Below are 18881 nucleotides of genomic sequence, written 5' to 3'. Positions count from 1 at the left end.
CTTATAATGTTCACACTGAAAATACATATCTAGCATTTGCTATGTGGAAGACAAGTCTAAAACTACAAATAAACCCAATAACATTAAATTTTTATATTTCTTTCATAAAATATCTAAAGATTAAATATGAATATATATTACATATGAAAATGGACAATAAAATGACTTCATTCTTTTTGCCTTTAAATTTTCTCTGAACCTACTTATTTCCATCAAGCAAGGAATTTCTTCAATTGTGCTTTTTAATTTCAAAAAAAAAGTTCAGTGGTTTTTTTTCATGTTTACTTTAAAAGCTATTACTTATAGATAACTTCAGGTACCATACTGCAATAAATCAAAAATTTCCATTAGCCTATGCCCATTTAACACTACAACCAGAGGTAAATGATGCATATTTTTATCTAAAATCAAGAACCATGCTAGTGACAAGAATCACATCCTACATTTATACATGAGTCCTCTACAGGTCACAAACAGATATTTAAATATTCCTTCATTAATATGTCAAAATATGCAACTTTATATGTTAAAGTAGCCTTAAATTAATCTTTCAAACATAGAGATAAAAAAAAACAAGCTTCCTATATATTAGTCACAATTACATAAATAAAATAATGAGTTAGTTGTGTTGTAACTATTTAATTTCCCCAAAGACAATTCCTGAAAACTTAAATATACCAACTAGGGTATTTGAAGACCCCAATGACCATATCTTCAACAAAACTAGGAAAAAGAGAATCCCTACAAATCTCAGAATATAAGAGAATGTGGCTAAACTGCCCATAATGTATGATCAGTAGCTGTGCAAAAGGGAGCAGCAGGAAGTGAAAGGGGACTACAGAGGTACCCTAGAATGCATCAAAACCCCCAAGTCACTAACAAATACTCCACAAGCACAGGATGCTATCCTTGAATAAAACTGGAAAACAAATCTGAGAATAAATGCAGAAAAAGGTTTTCACAGGCTCCCATTTGCAGATGAGTGCAAAAATCTGTATAGCCAGCCTTGTGGGCAGAAAACAGTGCTATGAGGTTCTAAACTCTCAAGCATGTCGGAAGTATTTAGCAAACAATCCTCTTCAGAAGCACTAGGTCTCACCCTAAGGGAAAAACTCTTAGAGCATGAAGCCAAACTGCAAGACAGAAACAATGAAGTAGGGAGAGAGAAAATTATATATAAAAGGAGGAAGAGAGTGGCAAGGTTCCAAAAGAAACAGATCACAGAAAGTACTATAAAGAGAAAATACATATCTTATGATGGAATATTAAGGCTGTAAAGCTCTAAGAAACACTGCACTAGAAGAAAAAAACCTTCTGGAACAAAGCTTACCTCTAAGAGACAAAAGTGGCTACACAGATACACCAATAACACCACAGAAGAAACCCCTTCAAAAATAAACTGAGAAAGCTATCCATCCTGGCTTATCCTACTCCTTCACAAGAATTTATCCTAATAGCCCAGGAAAATCCAACTCATTTAAGCATAGGCAACAAAACAAATATATAAAGTTACCACAATAAAAAAGTTAAACACAAAGTCAAGTCACCTACAAGGTAAAGAAAATCATATTGGTATTAAAATTCAACAGCAACATTTTATGCTAGAAACAATGAAGTAACATTTTTAAGGCATTCAAGGAGAAAAAAATGTGAGCTGAGTATTTTATACCCAGCCAAAGTGTCCATCAAGTGTGTGGCCACAGAAAGTTATAAATCTGTAAGAGCTTAGGAAATATCTCTTCCATGAGCCTGCCTACGTGATGTAGTAGAGAATAAGTTTCAGACAACTAAGAAAAACTAAAGAAGCTTTAAAGTTAAGAACTGAGGTGAGAAGAAAATAAATCTAACGGTAGTAGAACTACAACTAAAAGATGGGGATATCAAGAGAGTAAGAAGACAAGCCACAGACTTGGAGCAAATATTTGCAAATGACATATCTGATAAATGACTTATATAAAATATATAAAGAACTCTTAAAACTCAACAGTAAGAATAACCTGATTAAAAAATGGGCAAATGACCAAAACAGACACTTCACCAGAGAAGATACACATATGACAAGCATGTGAAAAGATGTTCAACATCATATCTCATTAGGGAACTACAAATTAAAACACCAGTGAGATACCACTACATGCCTATTAAAATGGCCAAGATCCGTAACATTGGTAACACCAAATCGTAGCGAGGATGTAGAGCAACAGGAACTCTCATTCATTGCTGGTGGAATGTACAATGGTGCAGTCACTTTGGAAGACAGTTTGGTGGTTTCTTACAAAACTAAACATACTCTTACCACACAATCCAGCAATCATATTCCCTGGAATTTACCTAAATGAGCTGAAAGCTCAGGTCCACACAAAAGCCTGCACACAGAAATTTATAGCAGTTTTACTCATAATTTCCAAAATTTAGAAGCAATTAAGATGTCCTTCAGTAGGTGAATGGGTAAACTGTGGTACATCCAGGCAATGGAATATCATTCAGTACTAAAACAAAATGAGCTATCAAGCCAGGAAGAAATACAGAGAAACCTTAAATGCATATTACTAGTGAAAGAAGCCAATCTGAAAGTCTACGTATTGTATGATTCCAATTGCATGACATTGTGGAAAAGGCAAGATTATGGAGATGATAAGATTGTGGTTGCCAGGGTTTGTGGAGAGAAAGGGACAAACAGGCAGAGAACAGAGGATTTTTAGGGCAAACTATCCTGTATGATGCTATAATGGTAGCTTCATGTCATTACACAGTTGTCAAAACCCATAGAATGTCCAATACCAAGAGTGAACCCTAATGCAAACTATGGACTTTGGGAGATTTATCAATGTAAGAAATGTACCACTCTGGTGGCAGAGATGGATAGTGGGGGAGGCTGCACCTGTGTGGAGACAGGAGATACATGGGAACTCTGTACTTTCTCTTAATTTTGCTGTGAACCCAAAACTGCTCTAAAAAATAGTGTCTGTCTTTTAATAAATGGAGACAAAACTGACAAACAGTATATAAGTGACATATCTCAAGGAATATAAAAATAACACATGAAAATAAAAACAAAGAAATTAAGAGAAAGATGAAACTAAGTTCACTAATTTCTTAAGTATTAGCAGGGGGAAAGGGTTACAATTTGAGGCTCTCAAATAAATTAGTATAAACCTAAACACATTTAAGACCATAAAGATTAGGATTAAGATAACGCATAACTAAAATTAAATGATACAGAAAAAGGAAAGAGTTACTAATAATTTTAGTATTGTTTATGGTAGGGAACAAAGGCAGTATCTAAAGAAGAGATAAGATATATAAATATCTTTGATTAAAAGTACCAAGTGAAATAAAATTCAAACCTTCCATAACAACAAAAGTAAAAAAAAAACATCCAGGAGGAATTACACAGGCTAGTGCCTCAGCAGGAAGGCTCTTCTGTTCAACAACATTGGTCTCCACAGCACACCTCAAAGTTGTCCCGTAAGTCAGCTCCAGCCCCCTTCAGCCATGGTCTAAGCTTATTACTGCTTACACAAGGACCCAGAGGGAGACTCACTCATATCTCACAACCCAGGAGTGATCCATCCATCTGAGCTCCATGATGGGCCTACCAGCATCCACCCCAAAGCAGATCCTGAGGGGGCCAGGCTCAGCTTCTTGCAATTAGGGAACTGTCCTGACTGTGCAAGAAATTGAGAAGTGCACACATCTGGGCCACCAGGGTGGGATCACCAACCTCCGCTCCACAGCAGATTCTGAGGGGGCGCAGTCTTGTCTCCAGTCCCTCTTGCTGCAGTTGGAGAACTGTATGATCTGTGCAGGAAACTGCTGGAAAACATACCTGTCCAGGTCAATGGAATAGGATCCAAACTCAGGTCCTTGGCCTGCTTTCCCACACAGCCAGAGTAACCCCTTCTTCGGTCTTTCTCAGGTATACCATGGCTGAGGTGCCATGCCAACTTTGAAGTGCTCATGAGATTCACGGCAAAGCTGGTCTTAAGGTGCCCTCTAGTGGTGTAATGGCTGCACTAAGGATCTGACAACAGTCAGTCTACTTAGATTTCTGGACAGGTCCACTGAATAAGGATGGGCACAAAAAAAGCAAGACTGCAAAGACTAGAAAAAATACTTAATTCTTTAACACACAGATATCATTGTAGGTCCACAAGCATCAAGAACAATCAGGGAATTATGACCTTACCAAACAGACAAAATAAGGTGCCAGTGATGGACTCTAAAGAGATGGAGATGTGTGAACTATCAGACAAGGAATTCAAACTAGCTTTGTTAAGGAAGCTCAGTGAACTTCACAAAAACACAAACAATTCAAAAATTTATCAGGGAAATTTAACAGAGACATTCAAATAATTTTTTTTAAACTCTGGAGTTGAAAAATATAAAGAATGAAGTGAAAAAACACAACAGAAAGCATCAATAGAACTGATCAAGCAGAAGAATGAATCAGTGAGCTTAAAGACAGACTATCTGAAAATACACAAAGAAGAATACAGATTGAGAAATGAAAGCTTACAAGATCTATGGAATATTATGAAAAGAGCAAATATTTGGGTTATTGGAATTCAAGAGGGAATAAGAAAAAGTCAAAGGAGTAGAAGGCTTATCCAAAGAAATAACAGAAAAGTTTCTAAACCTGGAGATATAAATATCCAGGCAGACAAAAGTCAAAGGCCACTGATCAGCTTCAACTAAGACTACCATAAGACATATCATAATATAGTCAAACTTTCAAGGGTCAAAGAGAGGATGCCGAAAGAGAAAAGAAACAAATAACATATAAGGTAATTCTAATATGACTGGCAGCAGACTTGCAGCACAAACCTTGCAGGCCAGGAAAAAGTGAATGGATATATTTGGAGTGCTAAAGGAAAACAACTGTAGCCAAAAATACTGCACATCTATCAAAGCCATCCTTCAGAAATGAAGGAAAGATAAAGATTTTCCCAAACAAAGCTGAGGGATTCATCACCATCAGATCTTACAAGAAATGTGAAAGGGAGTTCTTCAATATGAAAGAAAAGGACACCAATATGTAACAAGAAAACATCTGAAGTACAAAACTCACTGGCAAAAGAAAGTACACAAACTCAGAATACTCTAATATGGTAATCATGGTGTATGAACCACTTCTATCTTTAGTATGAAGACTAAAAGAGACAAAACCATTAAAAATAATAACTATAATAAATTTTTAAGAGATAAGCAATATAAAAAGATGTAAACTGTGACGTCAAAAATTCAAAATGTGGAAAGAGAATGAAGTTAAAGTGTATACATTTTTTTTGTTTCATTTCTTTTCTTTGTGAGTTAAAGTGTATACATTTTTTTTGTTTCATTTCTTTTCTTTGTGATCAAAGTTAAGTTACCAGTTTAAAATAAGTTGTTTAACTATAAGATGTCTTTTGTAAGCCTTGTGATAACCATAAAGCAAAAACCAAAAGTAGATACACCAAAGATAAAAAGCAAGGTGTCAAAACATACTATTACAGAAAATCACTTAACTACAAAGAAGACAATAAGAAAGGAAGAAAGGATCTACAAAACAACTAGAAAAGTAACAAAATGGCAATAGTAAGTTCTTACCTGTTAACAATTGTCTGGAATGTAAATGGATTAAAATCTTCAATTAAAAGACACAGGGTGACTAAATGAAAAAACAAGACCCAACAATATGCTGCCTGCAAGAAACTCACTTCCCTGTAAGGACAGGCATAGACTGAAAGTAAACGGATGGAAAAAGAGATTCCATGCAAATATAAGCCAAAAAAAAAAAAAAAAAGCACGAGTAGCTATACTTGTGTCAGATAAAACAGATTTAAAGCCAAAAACTGTAAAAAGACACAAGGCCATTATATAATGATAAAGGGGTCAATACAGCAAGAGAATATAACAATTGTAAATACATATGCACCCAACACTGGAACACCTAAACTATATAAAGCAAATATTAATGAACCTAAAGGCAGAGAGAGATTGCAACACAATGATAGTAAAGGACTTCAACACCTCACTTTCAGCAACAGATACATCCAGGAAGAAAATCAACAAGAAATATCAGAGTTTCACTGCACTGTGGACCAAATGTACCTAACAGATATTTACAGACTGTTCCATCCAACAGTTGCAAAATACACATTCTTTTCAATAGTACATGAAACATTCTCCAGGCTAAACCATATGTTAAGCCACAAAACAAGTCTCAACAAATTTTTTAAAAGTGAAATCACATCAAATATCTTTTCTAACCACAATGGAATAAAACAAGAAATCAGTAACAGGAAAAACTTTGGAAACTATACAAATACATGCAAATTATACAACATGCTCCTGAACAACCAATGTGTCAATGAAGAAATTAAAAAGGAAATTTAAAAATTTCTTGAGACAAATGAAAATGGAAACACAACATACCAAAACCCATAGGATATAGCAAAAGCAATTCTAAGAGGAAAGTTTATAGCAATAAACATCTACATCAAAAAAGTAGAAAGATCCAAAATAAAAAAAAAAACATTCCAACTCAAATAAGTGGAAAAATAAGAACAACCTAAACTCAAAATTAGTAAAAGAAAAAAAATAATAGAGGAGAAATAAATGAAATAGAGACTAAAAAAACAATACCAAAGACAGACAAAATGAAAAGCTGGTTCTTTGAAAGGATAAATGAAATCAACAAACCTTTAGCTAGACTAAGAAAAAAAGACATGACTAAAATAAATAAAATCAGAGATGAAAAAGGAGACACTACAACTAATACCACAAAAATACAAAAGATCATAAGAGACTATTATGAACAACTATATGCCAACCAATTGGAAAACCTAAAATTTGTATCTTCCTGGACATGTATAACCTGACAAAAACAAATCAAGAAGAAACAGAAAATATGAATAGACCGATAATGAGTAACAACATTGAATTAGTAATAAAAAGTCTTCCATCAAAGAAAAATTCAGGACCTGATGACTTCACTGCTGTATTAAACCAAATATTGACAGAAAAACTAATACCACTTTTTCTCTATTCCAAAAATTGAAGGGAACAGAATTCTTCTGGACTCATTCTTTGAGGCCAGCCTTATTATCCTAATACCAAAACCAGATGAGGACACAACAAAAACAAAACTATAGGCCAATATCCCCGGTGACCATAGATGCAAAAATCCTCAACAAAAATACAAGCAAACTAAACTTAGCATATTGAAAAGATCATTCATTGCAATCAAGTGGAATTCATCACAGGGATGCAAGGATGGTTCAATATATGTCTTACATCACATTAACAGAATCAAAGACAAAAACCATATGATCATTTCAATAGATGCAGGAAAAAGCATTTGATAAAACTCAACACCCCTTCATGACAAAAACTCTTAACCAATTAAGTATAAAAGGAACATACCTCAACACAATAAAGGCCATATAGGACAAACCCACAGCTAACATAATACTGATAATACTGAACAAGGAAAGTTGAATATTTTTCCTCTAAGATCTGGAAAGAGACAAGGATGCCACTTTCGCCACTTCTATTCAACATAGTTGTCCTTGATTGCAGATGACATGTTCTTATATATGGAAAACCCTAAAGATTCCACCGAAAACTACTAGAATAAACAAATTCAGTAAAGTTGCAGAATAACAAAATCAACATACAAAAATTAGTGCTTCTATACACTAACAGGTAACTATCTGGGGAAAAAAAAAATCAAGAAAACAATCCCATTTACTATAGCTTCAAAAAAACTAAAAATGTAGGAACAAATTTAACCAAAGAGGTGAAAAATCTTTACAATGAAAACTATAAAACATTAATGAAAGTAACTTAAAAGGACAAAAATACATGAGAAAATATCCTGTGTTCATGGATTGGAAGAATTAATGTTGTTGAAATTTCTATACAGCCAAAAACAATATACAGATACAGTGCAATGCCTATCAAAATACCAATGATATTCTTCAGAGTAATAGAAAAAACAATCCTAAAATTTGTATGGAAGCACAAAAGACCCCAAATAGCCAAAGCAATCTTGAGCAAAAAGAACAAAACTGGAGACATCACACTACCTGACTTTAAAATACAGTGCAAAGCTGTAATAACCAAAACATCATGATACTGGCATAAAAACAGACATGCAGACCAATGGAAGAGAATAGAGGACCCAGAAATAAACCCATGCATTTACAGCCAAATGACTGTCAACAAAGGTGCCAAGAACACAAACTGGGGAAAGGATAGTCTCTTTAATAAATGGTGCTGAAATAACTGAATAGCTACCTGCAGAATGAAATTAGACTCCTCTATCTCTCACCATATACAAAAATCAACTCAAAATGGATTAAAGACTTAAATGTAATACCCAAAACTATGAAACTACTAGAAGAAAACACAGGAAATGCTTCATGACATTGGTCTGGGGAAGGATTTTAGAGATAAGAACTCAAAAGCACAGGCAACAAAAGCAAAAATAGACAAATGGGATTACATCAAACTAAAAAGCTTCTACACAGCAAATGAAACAATCAACAGAGCAAAGAAATGATCTACAGAATGGGAGAAAATATTTGCAAACTATGCATCTGACAAAGGATTAGTAATCAGAATATTTAAGAAAATTAACAACTCAATAGCAAAAAAATAAATAAAATAAAATAAACTGATTTTTAAAATGGGCAAAAGACCTGAATAAACATTTCTTAAAAGAAGGCATAAAATGGCCAACAGGTATATGAAAAAATGCTCAGTATCCCCAATCATCAGGGGAAACACAAATCAAAACCACGATGAGATATCTAATCAACCCAGTTAAAATGGCTGTAATCAAAATGACAAAAAACAACAACAACAAATGCTGGTGAGGATATGGAGAAAAGGAAACTCTTATATACTGCTGATGGAATGTAAATTAGTACAGCCATTACAGACAATAGTATGGAGGTTCCTCAAAAAATTAAAAATAAAATGATACTTCAATAACCCCACTACTGGGTATATATCCAAAGGAAATAAAATCAGTACATCAAAGAGATATCTGCAATCCCAAGTTTACTATAGCACCATTCACAATAGCCAAGATAAGGAACACACCTAAGTGTCCATCAAGTAATGAATGGATTTTTCAAAGTGTGGTGTATATATACACAATAGAATACTATTCAGCCATAAGCAAGAATGAAATCCTGTCATTTGCAGCAGCACAGATAAGCCTAGAGGACATTATGTTCAGTGAAATAACCCAAGTATAGGAGAAATACCACAGAATCTCACTCATACATGGAATCTAAAAAAGTTGATCACATAAAAGTAGACAGTAGAATAGCAGTTATCACAGGCTGGCAACGGTAGGAAGGAAGGTAAGGGGAGGAGAAGGAGGAGGAAGGGATGGGGAGAGGTTGGTCAATAAGTACAAAGTTACAGTTAGATAAGAGAATTAAGGTGTTCTATTGTACAATGAGGTAAATAGTTAATAATAATGTATTATACATTGCAAAATAGCTAGAAGAAAAATTTTAAATCTCCTCACCACAAAGAAGTGGTAAATATTTGAGATGATGGACATGCTAATTACCCTGATTTGACCATTATACAATGTATACATATATCAAAACACCACATCATACCCCATAAATATGTACAATTATTATGTCTCAATTAAAAATAAAATAAAACTTTATGGAGCCAGACACAGTGGATCACACCCATAATCCCAGCACTTTGGGAGGCCAAGGCAGGAGGATAACTTGGGCTCAGGAGTTCAAGACCAGCCTGGGCAATGTAGTGAGGCCTGATCTCTACAAATAATAAAAAAACTAGCTGGGCATGGTGGCGCATACCTGTAGACCCAGCTACTTAAGAGGCTGAGGCAGGAGGACTGCTTGAGTCCAGAAATTTGAGGCTACCATGAACTATGACAGAGCCACTGTATTCCAGCCTGAGCAGCAGAGTGAGAACCTGTCTCTAAAAAATAAAATGAAACTTTTTAAAAAATGATAACTTGAACAGCATGACTACGTTTTTAACAAAAAAACTAAAGAGAGAGAAAACAGTAATCGCTGCCATTTTTTAGGCAAGAGATATGGATTCAGAGCGGTAGTATTGGAGAAAAGACATTTGAGAGATAAAGTCAGCTTTCATAGTTGCAAGTTCTGCATCTGTGGGTTCCATGTCTACAGATTCAACCAACCAGAGACTGTAAATTTGGGAAAAAACAATAAAAAGGAATATGAATTTTAAAAAGCAGTATAACAACTACTTACATAGCATTTACATTATATTGGGTACTATAATCTAGAGATGATTTGAAATATATAGGAGGATGTACATAGCATATATGCAAATAACTACACCATATTATATAAGCGACTTGAGCATCTGTGGATTTTATTATTTAGTATCCATGGGGCAAGGCGGGCAGGAAGAGGGGCTGGAGGGCAGGGAGGACCTGAAACCAATCCCCTGCAGATACTGAGGGACAACTGTACTTAAAACACAGAATATCAGGACTCTATGATCAAGCGTATTTCATCAAATTTAAGACTTCATCTTTTTTTATTATTTTTATAGATATAGGGGGTACAAGTGCAATTTTGTTACATGGATATACTGTGTAGCAGTGAAGGCTGGGCTTTTTGTGTAACCATCATCCGAATAGTGTATGGAGTACTCACAAGGTAATTTCTCATCCCACACTCCCCTCCCACCCTCCCACTTCCCCAATGTCTATGATTCCACTCTCTATAGGAGACTTCACCATCGTTGTAAGATGAACATCTTACACATCAAGAAAGAAAAAATTCTGTTAATGAAACTATGATATGATGCTTTTTTTTTCACTTAGAATTTTCATTTTAAATCCTCAGGGAGAACTCTTTTAAACTGATGGAGACATAGATTTTTATCATTTGTTACAGTGCTTTTTTTTTTTTGTTCCTTTCTTTTTGTTTTAATGTCATATCTTATTGAGATCCTTTTGAAGATACTTAACCCAGTCATTAAGATCAAATATAGCACACCCAACTGACATTATTCAATTAAATTAATAACATGGACAGCTATTAACAGGTTCACATCCAAGCAGGCAATGACAACTGTCACGATTATTGCCTAGCTGACTGCAAATTTAAAACTCATGATTTCAGAGATATTCATGGAAAAAATGTACAACTCAGAATCAATGAAACATTACCACGTATACATGTCTTTTCTCCCCAACTAGTAAACTCCATAAGGGCGGGGTTGTACCTAATTTATTTTTGCCCCCTTCACAGCCTAGTACAATGCTGTGAGTGCTTTTGTTATTCAATAAATATTTGTTAATATAAGAACATAATAAATGTTTGTAAACATTGTCGGCTATAGTTAGAGCCAATGCTGAACATGGATTTGGTACAGATATTTCTCAGTGACTTTCTCTGGCTGCAAGCTATCCTACTGGGTTTTATTTTCTAAGTTATTTCATTCTCTTTTAAGGAAAAATAAAAGTTGAAAATATTACACCAGCAGATTTCACCCTTTAGGGAATGTGAGAATCAAAAGGGCAGTTTCGTGAAAATGCATATCCCCAAACCTCAACACAGTAATTTTGTTTCAGTAGATCTAAGGTAGAGTACAAGGATCTATTAATACATCTTAATAAGAATGTACTAAAACTCACCTTCCACCTGAGAATTCCACCAAAAGCTATTCTTCAGCAACAACTTGTGGAAGGCCAAAAAGCTAAAGCACTACATTATAATCTCTGGCATCCCTTCACCTGAAAATCAGTGACCACATGCCCCCCCCCCCCCACAAACACACACACAATATGGATTTGTTGCTGGTGGGTGCTTGTTCAGTCAGGGACTACAGTTTCTAGCCCACCACACATCCAGGTATCAGCATAAAACAGGTTCACACCAATAGAATGTGAGCAAAAGTGTTGCATATCAATTCTAAGCCAAGAATTTTCAGAAGCAGCTGTGCTTTTTCTAAGTTTTCTTTTCTTTTGTCTGATTGGTTAGATACAGATAATAAAACCCTAAGAGATTACAAGAGCCCAAAACAGAAGAAACACAGATCCATGAATTATCTCACAGAGAACTGCCTATCAACTGTGAACATCTGCTTTAGAATGTAACTGAATAAAAATGATCTTCTATTAGATTAAGTCACTAAAATTTTGGGGTTGCTTGTAAGCTGCTAGCCTCAACCTAACTAATGTATATGAATGCACATTCATATACCAGTATAACTTCATACACCTGTATATATTCATTTAATCAACAAAATGTATTTGGAATCCATTATATGCTCAAGATATAATCATGAGCAAAAACATGTGCAATTGTTATCCTCATGAAGCTCAAAATTATTGAAGCGTGTGTGTAAGTGTAGGTTTGTGCAGGTTATTTGAATGGGGTAGGGTAGACAATCAAATAATACGAATAAAAAAACAGAATTTTCACTTCCAATCAAGATAGAGTAACAAGAATCAGATTTACCACCCATTTGACACAACTAAAAACCTGAAAAAAAATATATGAAACAACAATTTAAAGACACAGACAATAGGCAACAAAAGAGTGAGCCTCCAGAAATAGAAAACAAATAAGGTGAGCCTAGATTTGTCCCATCTTATTACCTGATTAAATGAAAGATTTATGAGATGTAAGTTATTAAACTGTTTTCCATATGTTAAAGAAGCTAGAGATAAGACTAAGTATGTTAAGCAGAGCAAGCACAATACAAAAAAGATCCAAATCAAACTTTCAGAGACAAAAACTGTAATACCTAGATTAAAAAATACACTGTATGATATTAACAAATCAGATATTGCAGAAGAAAATAATGGTGACATTGAAGACACAGTAGAAACTATCCACAATGAAACAGAGAGGAAAAAATATTAAAAAATAAATAATATAACACTTATGAGCTGTGGGACAACTTAAAGCAGTCTAATGTACATGTCATAGGAGCCCAGGAGAGGAGATATAGACAAGGAATGTAAAACTTTTTGAAGAAATAATGGCAAAATTTCCCAAATTTTATGACAACTAACAACTTACAGATTCAAGCAGCTCAACAAATCGCAAGCACAAGAAACCTGAAGAAAACTACGCCAAGCCAACCATAATCAAACTGCTTATAAAACCAATGACAAAAGACTTTCATAAGCAGCTGGGGAGAAAAGTTCCACATACAAAGGTAAGGATGACAGGAGACTTCTTGAGAGAAACAATGCATGCTGGAAGACACTGAAGAAACATCTTTACATTATTAAGAGAAAAAACTATCAACATAAAATTCTTTACCTAGTGAAAATATCTTCCAAAAAACAAAAGTGAAAATAAACCTTTTTAGATATACAAAAGGGAAAAGAATTTTTAACCAGCGCACACACACGATAAAAATGTTAAAGGATATCCTCCAAGAAGGAGGAAATTAATACCAGTTGGAAATCTGGATCCACATAAAGGAATGAATAGCACCAGAAATGTTAGCTACGTGGATATCTATGTGAACAAATATAGTCCAGGAGCGGTGGATCATGCCTATAATTCCAGCACTTTGGGAGCCCAAAGTGAGAGGATAGCTTGCGACCAAGAGTTCAAGATGAGCCTGGACAACATAGTCAGATACTGTCTCTACAAAAAGTAAAAATAAAAAGATTAGCTGAGCATGATGGCACATGCCTGTAGTGCCAGCTACTCGGGAGGCTGAAGGAGGAAGATCACTTAAGCCCAGGAGTTCAAGAGTCCAGTGAGCTGTGATCACACCACTGGGCTCCAGCCTGGGTGACACGGCGAGACCCTGTCTCTAAAAGAAATTAAAAATTTTAAGAAAAATAAATATAAAGATTCTTTCTAAATCCCTTTAAAAGCTGGTCAACTGTTTAATGCAAAAATAATGTCTTATGGAGTTTAAAACGTATGAAAAGTAAAATACATTACAACCATTACACAATGGCAGGGAAAAACAGAAGTACAGTCTTGCAAGGTTCTTGCAGTGTACGCAAAGTATTAATAGTATAATATCACTGGAAGGCAGACAATGAGAAGTTAAAGATGTATAGTATAAACCCTAAAGCAATCACTAAATTATATAACACAACAAAGATATATAGCTAATAAGCCAAAGGAAATCAGATGAAATCATTAAAAAATTGAATTAATCCAAAAGAAAGCATAAAAGGAAGGAAAGAAACAGATGGGACAAATTGAAAACAAATAGTAAGATGGGAGATTTAAACCAAACCACATTAATATCACTTTAAATGTAAATGGTCTAAACATATCCATTAAAAAGCAGAGATTATTAGAAAAGATTAAAAACCAAGATCAAATTATACACTGCCTACAAGAATTTCACTTTAAATAGGAAGACACAAATAGGTTAAAAGTAAAAGAATGGAATATGCCACCTATCTGTCCTCTCTTAAAAGAATAAGCAAACTAAAGAGAAAGGCTGTTGACTTAGTTTTGATTCACAAGTTGTCATAATTCAGGAAACATTTTCATATGCAAAAGTCCTTTTCAAGCCTTAAGATTTAAGTAAATATTAACACTATCTTACATTCTCCATAATAAATTCACCATATGTATGTGTTCACACATCATTTTTATTTCAATTATCTCAACAGTCCCCCTAAATAGAGCAAATTAAAGATTTCAAGAGAAATTCCCAACTGAACTAGGAGATAAGCAATCTGTTCTAATCAATAAATAACCTCATGTGTTTTCAAAGATGAATATACTTAATAGTTTACCTCAATATAATGTGATTTCACTAAAATACTGTGCGCTAAGGCAACAGAGTCTGAGCCAAATGGCAGAATCAAAATGCAATCACATCTCACCACATCCCTTCCCTTTGGGAAAAGATTAAAAAGACTATGGATTTTTCTTCCTGATAAAATGTGTTTTAACAAAAAATGTTAATATACGTGCATGGCTGTTTAACCATTAGCCATTCATTGAAGCATTTATAAAGAGATATATAGCAGGCATTGTACTATATTATGCTAGGCAGCAGGGATTTAAAAAATGAATATACTATGCTCCTGAGACACAAGTATGATAGGGAGAGAGTGGGAATATACATTTGTGAAATGTCACAGTATGCTAGAAATTACACCCACAGAATGTTTGCCCTATCTTCTCAATTTTCTAAATATGAATTGGTATTTCACCTAGATTGTCTGTAGTGCTATCCCATTTCCCTTCTGCTATTGATAATTTTCTTCTGTGGTTTTTTTTCTTTGTCTGTCTTGACAGAAGTTTGTCAATTTTATTACTCTTTTTAAATAGCCAGCATTTTGTTTCATTCATTTTCTCTTTTTTATCAATTTCATTGACTGCTTCTCTTACCTATATTATTTCCTTCCTTCTACTTGTTCTGGTTTTATTTTGCTTTTCTTTTTAGGTTCTTAAAATAGGAGCTTAGATTGTTCACTTGAGACTTTTCCTGTTTTCTGTCCAGTCTACAGTCCTCTGCTCTACCAGATGAGCTATCGAAAGGGGCGCTCCTGTTTTCTAATGTACGCATGTTGTCCTATAAATTTACCTCCGAAATGTAATTATAGTCTCAAAAAAAGAATAAGATACAGCCACAAATTTGGAAATAAATAGCAGAAATTTTAAAGACCAAATGGGAAACAATTTACCAAGAAAATTCTCTGAGGCAAGATACAGAAAATACTCAAACTCAGCTGAATAACAAAGGTGATGTTACTAAAACAATTCCTCAAAAGGACTCGGACTGAATGACTTCAAATCAATGACCATCAAAGTCAACTACATATAAGGAGGGGAAACCCACATGAGAAATACAACTTGCTAAATGTGCATTACAGATAATGCAAGCAGGCAATGTAGGGGACACAGAAGAGTTATAGAAGAGTTTCAGAATCTCAATTTTCCAGTTAGTACTCTTAAATGAACTTCCTAACTACCCAGCCAATTTCACAGATTGCTAAATGCTTCCCAACAGGAACTGAGGCTGGGCCTATGTGAAGGATAAGTGTAGAGTTGTAACAACTTAATTTATGAGTTGCCAGACCCCATGGAGAAATATTAATTTCTAAAATAATATATGGAAGAATAAAATATCTTTTTCTTACCCTCTGAGCTTTTGCGAGTTCTTCTTTTAATCGTTCATATCCCTTTTCTCTAACTTCCAAAACAGATGGGCTTCGTAAACGGGACAGACTATCGGTACTCAACCCAAAAATATCATCACTGCCAACACAAGCCTCTGTTACAGTAGCACCCTGTAAAAACTCCCTCTCTGCATTACAGTTGTCGTTTCTTGTAGTCAATTTAGTTAACCCAGCTGTGACTCCAGAGGTAGAACAAGTTGCTGGGTCTGTAACATGAATGCTGCAAAGGAGAGAAACATTTTTCAGAAAACATCATCATATGCTCAAATAGAACTGGCATAAACACACAGCCCTGGGACTGCAACATCCAATTTGGTAGCCTCTGTATTTAATTAACAGTATGTCCTCAGTCATATCAGCCACATTTCAAGTGCTCAATAGCCACATGTGGCTAATGACTATCCTTCACCTTAGATAGCACAGAAACAGAACATTTTCATCACAGAAAGTTCTACTGTATAATGCTATTCAAGAATAGGGGTTGACAAATTGCAGTCTGCAGGCTAAACCAAGCCTGCCACCTGTTTTTATAAGGCCCATGAGACAAGAATGGTGTTTGCATTTTCAAATGGTTGAAAAGAGATGAAATAATATTTTTTGGCATATGGAAATTATATGATTTTCAAAATTCTGTGTTCATATATAAAGTTTATTGGAACACAGCCACACTCATTCATTTACATACTGCTTATGGCTGCTTTCATACTCTAAAGGCTGAGTTGAAAAATTGCAATAGAGACTCCATGGCCTGCAAAGCCTAAAATATTTACTATCTGGTCCTTCACATAAAAAGTTTGCCAACCCCTGTTCTAGAACATTAACATGTATTTCTCTACATCGGCAAGTATATGTTATTCAAATTTTCTGAAACAGTAAAACTTAAAATAAGGTAAACAAGCAAACAAACTGTCCATTGTTTAGAAACAATAATCCAAAATAAATGTTTTGATGATCCCTTACCTGATACCAGATATATCCGTACAATTTAAATGTCTGGGGGATGAATACACAGGTTGTGTAGGAAGTTCAGAAACATCTAACGCATTAGCCTGGACAGGGGTAGAGCATAGAGCTGAAGGATGTGGCCGGTAGATTACACTTGGTGAGGTAGTCTGCTCCTGAGTCCCAGATTCATACACACCAAGAAGGTCCGGAGAAGTAGGTGAAGCAAGGTTTACTTCATGGAAGCCTTCCAAGGGGTCATTAGCCATAGCAAAAGCCTCATCATAAGATAACCTATATTAAAACAAAAGGTAGATAATTATTTTTAGATGGTGATATTTAAAACTAAATTAAGATGTATAAATAATGTGTTTAAGTCCATTATAAAATATAAGCTTACAATAAAAGAGACAGTAAAAAAAGGAAAAAAAATCCCATAATCATTTAACATTTATTAAGTGACCTCAGGGTATAACTACTACAAAAGGCAAACAATCTGATTTGGAAGAGACTTGAAAGTGACAGCTAACGCTCTTAAAGTGAGTATAATTTAATAAGTATGAGGAATGAATAAAAATATGTTTAATATTTTTTATTTTAAAATTATTTAAAAGTTCATATTAAACTCATTTCTCTCATTGAGTATACTATTTAAATATGAAAATAACATGTTACAAATATAACCTAAAAGGATAATCTTAGACTCAATAACAATCGTTACACTATGAAACTCTTAAAACAATTTTTTTAATTTGACAGATAACATTGCATATATTTATAATGTACAACATGTCTCAAGGTACATACACATTGTAAAATGGTTAACTCTAGCTAATTAACAAATGCATTATCTCACAGTTTTTTTTGTCCACCCTGTGTTTTTTTTAAGAACATATCAACATTAACTATAGTCGCCCTGCTATACAATAAATCTCTTGAATTTATATTTAACTTTGCTATCATATGAGACCTTGGTTAGAATAAGGAAAAAACACAGTAAAAACATATACACACACACACTCAGAATGAAATAGACCTTGGTTCAACTACCTGTTCTGTTCTGCCTCATACTAGCTATCTGACTTTGGATGAGTCAGTGTTTTTAATCTTCTTGTTTATTTTGAAGTCATTTTAAATTTACATTAGAATTGCAGAGCTCCTGTATACCTTTCACCCAGATTATGAAATTGTTAACATTTTTGAGCACCTTGAAAATAAGTTTCAGACATTATATCCATTATCCCTTAATTTCTCAGTGTATACATGTACTAGGGCTATCCAGAAAGTATCCAGCCATTGTTAATACATTTTTCATAGTATATGGCTAGATACTATCTATCCCCTAAGTACAAGAACATTCTCCTATCTAACCACAAAACCATTTAATCTCAAAATCTGGAAGTTAACACTGATCAAAATTACCATCTAATTAACAGGCCCCATTCAGATCTGATTATCCCAATAATGTCCTTTAGAGGTCTAGGACCAATCCTGGATAATGTCTTTCCTTTCTGTAAGCCTTAAATTTCTCCTGTGATAGGATGAAAATGGGGATAACAGTATTCCCTCCCTTGTCCTTGTTGCTGTGAAGATTAAAGGAGACAATCCACGTCAAGTACTTTGTAGAGTACTATGCACCCGGCACAGAGTATGGCCTCAATAAACATTATCATTGTCATCCATTAACAATAACATGTATGCTTCCATTTCTCCATAAGCAAAAGATATTTCATATAACTACTCAATTACATCACAAATACTAAAAACTAAGAAGTATACCACTTAAGTTTTCCAC

The 18881-nt window shown here is 34.4% G+C and overlaps 1 protein-coding gene across 2 annotated transcripts in view; it reads right to left on the bottom strand.

Moving 5' to 3' along the window:
* The window catches only part of RAB3IP (RAB3A interacting protein), a 50366-nt gene that overhangs the window by 19450 nt on the left and 12035 nt on the right, over positions 1–18881 (bottom strand). For both annotated transcript variants that reach the window (XM_069489469.1, XM_069489468.1), the window contains exons 2-3: positions 17105–17380; positions 16106–16364 (exon numbers count right to left, since the gene is read on the bottom strand). In XM_069489469.1, the coding sequence (XP_069345570.1) occupies positions 16106–16364; positions 17105–17355 (510 nt within the window). In that variant the 5' untranslated portion in view covers positions 17356–17380. The remainder of the gene's footprint in view (positions 1–16105; positions 16365–17104; positions 17381–18881) is intronic.

The sequence above is a fragment of the Eulemur rufifrons genome, chromosome 16 (genome assembly GCF_041146395.1).
Source record: "Eulemur rufifrons isolate Redbay chromosome 16, OSU_ERuf_1, whole genome shotgun sequence".
In the NCBI taxonomy this organism is placed as follows: Eukaryota; Metazoa; Chordata; class Mammalia; order Primates; family Lemuridae; genus Eulemur; species Eulemur rufifrons.
Note: the sequence above shows the minus strand (reverse complement) of the source record. Positions and strands in the feature narration are given on the sequence as shown.